General features: G+C 26.2%; 1 protein-coding gene across 2 annotated transcripts; it reads left to right on the top strand.

Annotated features, from left to right (window-relative positions):
• The first annotated feature begins 5,240 nt into the window (after positions 1-5,240).
• On the top strand, positions 5,241-6,573 carry LOC135131367 (microfibril-associated glycoprotein 4-like). 2 transcript variants are annotated; one of them, XM_064059048.1, is made up of 4 exons: positions 5,241-5,348; positions 5,405-5,987; positions 6,044-6,268; positions 6,319-6,573. In XM_064059048.1, exons 1-4 carry the CDS (start codon positions 5,292-5,294, stop codon positions 6,477-6,479), a joined length of 1,026 nt encoding a protein of 341 aa, XP_063915118.1. In that variant the 5' UTR covers positions 5,241-5,291; the 3' UTR covers positions 6,480-6,573. The 2 variants fall into 2 exon arrangements, with proteins under 2 accessions (XP_063915118.1, XP_063915117.1); XM_064059047.1 differs by having other exon boundaries at positions 6,035-6,268.
• Positions 6,574-8,201: the final 1,628 nt, after the last annotated feature.

Below are 8,201 nucleotides of genomic sequence, written 5' to 3'. Positions count from 1 at the left end.
ACTGAAAAAATAAAAACTAAAAATCGACAAACTAAAAAATTTTAAAATGTAAACACGAATTAGAATATCGTAAAATCGAACAACTGTGTGAAAAAAATTTCAAATCCAATGACTGAAAAATAGAAAAGTTCTAAAATTATAAAACTGAAAAAGTGGTCAATTTTCTAAATCATAATTTTTAGTAAATACAGATTTAAAATGAAAACTAGAAAAATTGCAAAACAAAAAATGTAAAAAATGTAGACGCGAAAAAGTGAAAAATTTAAAATCGAAAACTGAAAAATTTAAGAACGTAAACTAACGTCTCTAGTTTTCATTTTTACATTTTTTGGTTTTTCCAACTATTGGATATCGCAGTTTTTAGATTTTGCAATTTTTCGATTTGTACTTTCACGAGGCTTCAGTTTTTTGATTTTTCAATTTTCGATTTGCAATTTTTCGTTTAGGTTTTTTATTTTCTTATTGAATTTTTAGGTTTTTCATTGTTCTATTTTTGGGTTTTTCCATCTTTCGATTTGCAATTTTTCAATTTTCAATTTGTCAATTTTTCAACTTTAAATTTTTTTTATTTTCAGCTTCTACAATTTTTGATTTACAATATTTCTTGTTTTCATTTTACATTTTTGAATTTTTCGGTTTTTCATTGTTTTGTTTTTTGTACTTTCAAGATGTCAATTTTTCAACTTTTGAATTTTTTCATTTTCAGTTTCTACAATTTTTTATTTGCAGTATTTCTTGTTTTCATGTTACATATGTATTTAATAATAATTATGAGTTTTTTAGTTACTTCACTTTTCATTTTTACGATTTTTCAATAATTGTATTAATATATATTTTTCATTTATGTATTTGAATTTTCAATTTTTGGATTTTTAATTTTTCAGTTTCTGGATATTTAGTTTCTCAGGTTTTCGATCTTTCAGTGTTACAGTTTTCGACGTTACAATTTTGACGATTGTATAATTGAATGACTGAAAAACAGCAAAGTTCTAAAATTATAAAACTGAAAAAGTGTCAAATTTTCTAAATCATAATTATTATTAAATACACATTTAAAACGAAAATTTTAAAAATTGCAAATCAAAAAATATAACGCGAAAAATTGAAAAATTTAAAATCGAAAACATAAAAATTTAACAATGAAAACTAACGTCTCTAGTTTTCATTTTTAAATTTTTTAGTTTTTCCAACTATTGGATATCTCACTTTTTAAATTTTGCAATTTTTCGATTTGTAATTTCACGAGATTTCAGTCTTTGGATTTTTCAATTTTTTATTTTTCCGTCTTTCGATTTGCAATTTTTCAATTTTCAATATGCCAATTTTTCAACTTTAAAATTTTTTGATTTTCATCAGTTTCTACAATTTTTGATTTGCAAATTTCTTGCATCTTTGGATTTGCAATTTTTCGATTTTCAATCTGTCAATTTTTCAATTTTCAAATTTTTTCATTTTCATTAGTTTTAGTTAGTCAGTTTTTGATTTTCAAATTTCTTGTGTTCATGTTACATATGTATTTAATAATAATTATGATTTTTTAAGTTTGTTCACTTTTCATTTTTACGATTTTTCAATAATTGTATTAATATATTTTTTTTCATTTATGTATTTGATTTTTCAATTTTTGGATTTTTAATTTTTCAGTTTCTGGATATTTAGTTTTTCAGGTTTTCGTTCTTTTAGTGTTACAGTTTTCGACGTTACAATTTTGACGATTGTATAATTCATCGTTTTACATTTTCGTATTTTCGAAGTTCCTCGATTTTTAGTTTTCACTGCTTCAATTTTTCGTTTCTCAGTTTTTCGATCTGAAATGTTTCAATTTTTCAACTTTTCGAAAAAAAAGAAAAAATTGCCAAATTGTAAAACGGAAAACTCAAAAACGAAAAAATAGGAAGTGTAAAATAAAAAAGTTGAGAAAACGAAACTATGAAAAAATTGAAATTAAAAAAACGAAAATTATAAAATCGAAACATTGCAAAACGTGATAATGAAAAAATTAATAAAATGGAAAACTAAAACGAAAAATTGAGAAATTAAAAATGAAAAACTCGAGAAACTCAAATCGAAAAACTGAAGAAATAAAAACTAAAAATCGACAAACTAAAAAATTTTAAAATGTAAACACGAATTAGAATATCGTAAAATCGAACAACTGTGTGAAAAAAGTTTCAACCAATGAATGAAAAATAGAAAAGTTCTAAAATTATAAAACTGATAAAGTGGTCAATTTTCTAAATCATAATTTTTAGTAAATACAGATTTAAAATGAAAACTAGAAAAATTGCAAAACAAAAAATGTAAAAAATGTAGACGCGAAAAAGTGAAAAATTTAAAATCGAAAACTGAAAAATTTAAGAACGTAAACTAACGTCTCTAGTTTTCATTTTTACATTTTTTGGTTTTTCCAACTATTGGATATCGCAGTTTTTAGATTTTGCAATTTTTCGATTTGTACTTTCACGAGGTTTCAGTTTTTTGATTTTTCAATTTTCGATTTGCAATTTTTCGTTTAGGTTTTTTATTTTCTTATTGAATTTTTAGGTTTTTCATTGTTCTATTTTTGGGTTTTTCCATCTTTCGATTTGCAATTTTTCAATTTTCAATTTGTCAATTTTTCAACTTTAAATTTTTTTTATTTTCAGCTTCTACAATTTTTGATTTACAATATTTCTTGTTTTCATTTTACATTTTTGAATTTTTCGGTTTTTCATTGTTTTGCTTTTTGTACTTTCAAGTTGTCAATTTTTCAACTTTTGAATTTTTTCATTTTCAGTTTCTACAATTTTTTATTTGCAATATTTCTTGTTTTCATGTTACATATGTATTTAATATTAATTATGAGTTTTTTAGTTACTTCACTTTTCATTTTTACGATTTTTCAATAATTGTATTAATATATATTTTTTCATTTATGTATTTGAATTTTCAATTTTTGGATTTTTAATTTTTCAGTTTCTGGATATTTAGTTTTTCAGGTTTTCGATCTTTCAGTGTTACAGTTTTCGACGTTACAATTTTGACGATTCTATAATTGAATGACTGAAAAACAGCAGAGTTCTAAAATTATAAAACTGCAAAAGTATCAAATTTTCTAAATCATAATTATTATTAAATACACATTTAAAACGAAAATTTTTAAAATAGCAAATCAAAAAATATAACGCGAAAAATTGAAAAATTTAAAATCGAAAATATAAAAATTTAACAATGAAAACCAACGTCTCTAGTTTTCATTTTTAAATTTTTCAGTGTTGCCAACTATTGGATATCTCAATTTTTAGATTTTGCAATTTTTCGATTTGTAATTTCACGAGATTTCAGTCTTTGGATTTTTCAATTTTTTATTTTTCCGTCTTTCGATTTGCAATTTTTCAATTTTCAATATGCCAATTTTTCAACTTTAAAATTTTTTGATTTTCATCAGTTTCTACAATTTTTGATTTGCAAATTTCTTGCATCTTTGGATTTGCAATTTTTCGATTTTCAATCTGTCAATTTTTCAACTTTCAAATTTTTTCATTTTCATTAGTTTTAGTTAGTCAATTTTTGATTTTAAAATTTCTTGTGTTCATATTACATATGTATTTAATAATAATTATGATTTTTTAAGTTTGTTCACTTTTCATTTTTACGATTTTTCAATAATTGTATTAATATATTTTTTTTCGTTTATGTATTTGATTTTTCAATTTTTGGGGTTTTAATTTTTCAGTTTCTGGATATTTAGTTTTTCAGGTTTTCGATTTTTCAGTGATACAGTTTTCGACATTACAATTTTGACGATTGCATAATTCATCGTTTTACATTTTCGGGTTTTCGAAGTTTCTCGATTTTTAGTTTTTCAATGTTTCAATTTACAACTTTAAAAAAAAAGAAAAAATTGCCAAATTGTAAAACTGAAAACCCAAAAATGAAAAAGGAGAAAGTATAAAACAAAAAAATTGAAATTAAAAAATATATATACAAAATCGAAACATTGTAAAACTTGATAATGAAAAAATTAAGAAAATGGAAAACTGTAACGAAAAATTGAGAAACTAAAAATGAAAACTCGAGAAACTCAAATCGAAAAACTGAAGAAATGAAAAATTGAAAAATCGAAAAACTAAAAAATTTAAAAATGTAAACACGAATTATAATTTCGTAAAATTGAAAGTCGAAATATTGAAAAATTAACATTGAAAAAAATATGTGAAAAAATTTTAAAATCCAATAACCGAAAAACGAAAAAGTTCTAAAATCATAAAACCGAAAAAGTAGTAAATTTTCTAAATCATAAATATTATTAAATACACATTTAAAATGAAAACTAGAAAAATTGCAAATCAAAAAATTTAAAATAATTAAAAGTTGAAAAATCGACAAATTGAAAACCGACAAAATGCAAGTCAAAAGATTGAAAAATCCAAATACTGAAAAATTTTACAAAGAAAAAAAAAATATATATATATAAAATCAAAACAATAAGAAACCAATACATTGAACAAATGAAGGAAATACAAACCTAAACGAAAAGTTGAATATTGAAGAAATGAAACATTGAAAAATGGAAAAATATCTCGTGAAATGACAAATAGAAAAACTGCAAAATTAAAAAATTGAAACACCAAAACTAACGTCTCTAGTTTTCATTTTTAAATTTTTAATTTTTTCCAACTATTGGATATCTCAGTTTTTAGATTTTGCAATTTTTAGATTTGTAATTTCACGAGGTTTCAGTTTTTTTTTATTTTTTTTATTTTCGATTTGCAATTTTTCGTTTAGGGTTTTTATTTTTTTATTGAGTTTTTCGCTTTTTCATTGTCCTATCTTTGGGTTTTTCCATCTTTCGATTTGCAATTTTTCACTTTTCAATTTGTCAATTTTTCACCTTTCAAATTTTTTCTTTTTCATCAGTTTCTACAATTTTTGATTTTCAAATTTTATTTTACATATGGATTTATTAATTTATTAAATAATTATGATTTTTAAAATTCGTTTACTTTTTATGTGTATATAATAAACAGTATAGGTCCTAATACAGATCCTTGTGCCACCTCACAATAAGTTTCGAACTTGTCTATCTTATAAAGATTATCAGAAACCTAAAATCGCAAAAATTTTTTTATTTTTTTAAAGAAACGTGTGTGGCAAAATCCCGTTTCAGTGTGTCATAAACAAAACAAATTTCTAGTAAACAAAATTATTGTTGTAAACTTTTGACCTCCGAGCTGACCATGAACTGGAACTTGCATCTTTTAAATAACCCCGAGTGACTTTCAGTTAAACGCTTTCAAACGATCGGCAAAATGTGGTGTACTTTCGTCTTTGTGTTGATCATCGTTGTAGTGTGTAACTGTGAGGAGGTAGGTATTTATGACCAACTAGGGTCATATTTATAGCAGATTTCATATTCTTCCAGGTTTCTGTTAGCTCTACCATCACCCCTGACACCGAACACCAAAAACTAAGAAACATTCTTAACACCTTGAACGAGAAAGTGGAACTACAATCGACAATCAGAGAAATTAACCATCGTTTAGAAAATCTGGACAAGCATTACGCGGAAAGCAAACTCAGTCCTGGAACTACTTGTAACGAAGTCAGTCGTAAATTGGAAAGGATCGAAGAGAAGCTAACACTTAACACAACCGATTCTACGAGAGAATTTGACGAAAGATTGAAAAAACTCGAACTACAAATTGCCGATCTACAAAACCATCCTAAGGTAGTACCTGAAACCACCACTATCCCGGAAAATTGTCTAGAAGTAAAGAATCGTGGAAATAATGTGTCTGGTATTTTTCTAATTAAACCCCAATTCGCGTACTCCCCTTTTCTAGTGGTTTGCGATATGACAACGAGGGGTGGTGGGTGGACAGTCATTCTAAACAGATTCGACGGAAGTGTGGATTTTTATTTAGACTGGCAAAGCTATAAACTTGGTTTTGGCAATCTCGCTGGAGAATTCTGGTTAGGTTTGGAAAAGATTCATAAATTGTCTGGTAAGTTTAAAGTTTGGTTGGACAAGAAATTACCAATTGTTTGTTAGGTTATCAAGTCAACGAGCTACTAGTCGAATTAGTGGAGTCCGACAACAAAGAAGCCTATGCTAGTTACCAACAGTTTAGTGTTGCTAGTGAAGTGGAAGGTTATGCTTTGCAGACGGTGGGAGGGTTTAGCGGGACTGCGGAAGATTCGCTAACTTATCATGCTGGTTTAAAATTTACCACGAAGGACAAAGACCAGGATCCTCATCCAGGACTAAATTGTGCACAGTCTGACAGTGAGTAGTACTGTAATTGAATATTCTTAATTGTGATTTGTCTTTGATAGATGGAGGTTGGTGGTATGGGGAATGCCACAGGAGTCATCTCACTGGTGTTTATAGAGAACAAACACACAAATATAGAGGAATGCGCTGGGGGGAAAGATATTATTTGAAAAAGGCCAAAATGCTGATTAAGCCACAACTGGATTCCTCGTTGGTATTATGAACACTCGGAGTCTCTCAAAAAATATCTTAATTACTAAAGATTTTGATTGTAGATAAATGCATGAAAGTTGTATATAAATGTGCGTCTGAGAAAATCCTTTTATTTGAGCCTTAGTTGTGTTCGCCTAATTTTTTCTAAATTTTGAATTTTCCAGTACTATAAAGAAAGATAATCCAACCTGAGTTTTGGGTAAAAGAGTCGGCGGAATTCGATAACCTAAATCTAGTCTACGACGTCGCCTGAGAACTTGTTTGATCTACAGACCAGAGCGCACTCAGGCCAGTATCGACCCTAAGCGATTTATCTATTAACTGACTTTCGCAAACACGGCATTGAGATTTTTAGGCTTTTCGATTTCTCGATTTTTTCCATTCTTCAAATTTTCGATTACTCGATTTTTTTATTTCTCGATTTCTCAATTTTCCAAATTTTAAATTTCTTTAAATTTTTTGAATATTTCTTTCAGTCATGGAATATTTCAATATTGCGGTTTTTTTAACTGCTGAATTTCTTTTGATTTCCCGAAAATGTAGATTTTTCAATTTTTCGACTGTTTCATGCTTCGCTTTCTCATTTTTTTAACTTTTCGATGTTTTAATTTTTCAAGTTTTAAAATTGTAGGTTTTTCGATTTGTCGACTTTTCAGATCTTCTAATTTCAATTTTCCCGAATTTTTAAACTTTCGATTTTCATTTTTTTGATTTCTCGATTTATCAATGTTTAACTTTTTTTCTCGGCTTTCGACTCCTCGATTTCTCGATTTTTTGGTATAAATTTTTTGATTTTCCCAATTCTCGATTTCCCAAAGTTTCGATCTTTCAGTTCTTCAGTTCTTCAATTTTTCGATTTTCAGGTTTTTGATTTTTCAATTTTTCTTCTATTTTTCAATTCTTCTGGATTTTTTGATTTCCCAACTTATCACATTTTAGATTTTCGTTTTTAAACTTCAGGTTTTTCGATTTTTCGTGTTTTCAGTTCTTCTATATTTCAATTTTTCAGTTTTCGGAATTTTAAAATTTTCGATGTTCCATTTTTTTCATTTTTCTATTTTCCAATTTTTCTATTTTCCAATTTTTCGATGTTTCTATTTTCCAATTCTTCGATGTTTCTATTTTTCAATTGTCCGATTGTTCGATCTCTCGATTTTCCTATTTTAATTATTTTGATTTTTTCATGTTTGGATTACTCGATTTTACAATTTTACTATATTTGAATTTTTCAATGCTTTAAATTTTAGATTTTTCGATTTATCGGTTTTTCAACTTTAGATGTCTCAATTTTTCATTATTTCAATTTTGGGCTTCTTCAATTTTTCCATTCTTCAAATTTTCGATACACGATTCTTTAATTTTCGATTTCTCAATTTTCCGATGTTTCAATGATAAAATTTTTCAATTTTTTTAAATTTTGACTATTCTAAATTTTCAATTTTTTTCGATTTTTCACTTCAATTTTTCGATTTTTTAGGCTTACGATTTTTCGACTAAATTTTTTGACTTTTCCATTTCTCGACTTCCCAAAGTTTCGATCTTATAGTTCTTCAGTTCTTCAATTTTTCGATTTTCAGGTTTTCGATTTTTCAATTTTTCTTCTATTTTTCAATTCTTCTGGATTTTTCGATTTCTCGACTTTTCACTTTTTGGATTTTCGTTTTTTAAACTTCAGATTTTCAATGTTTCATCTCTTTTATAGGTACTACGTCTATTTCTCAATGTTTCAACT

Source organism: Zophobas morio, unplaced genomic scaffold, assembly GCF_036711695.1.
Source record: "Zophobas morio isolate AGI-343-1 ecotype UQ-CSIRO unplaced genomic scaffold, CSIRO_AGI_Zmor_V1 ptg000020l, whole genome shotgun sequence".
NCBI lineage: Eukaryota > Metazoa > Arthropoda > Insecta > Coleoptera > Tenebrionidae > Zophobas > Zophobas morio.
The sequence above is the reverse complement of the archived record's forward strand: the minus strand, read 5'-3'. Positions and strand labels throughout refer to the sequence as shown.

What these genes read in the sequence shown, in the direction of transcription:
- LOC135131367 (XM_064059047.1), top strand. Translation starts at nt 5,292, where the DNA reads ATGTGGTGTACTTTCGTCTTTGTGTTGATCATCGTTGTAGTGTGTAAC. An exon ending in TAGTGTGTAACTGTGAGGAG is followed by an intron (nt 5,349 to 5,404) that starts GTAGGTATTTAT and finishes ATATTCTTCCAG; the next exon opens with GTTTCTGTTAGCTCTACCAT. An exon ending in AAAGATTCATAAATTGTCTG is followed by an intron (nt 5,988 to 6,034) that starts GTAAGTTTAAAG and finishes ATTGTTTGTTAG; the next exon opens with GTTATCAAGTCAACGAGCTA.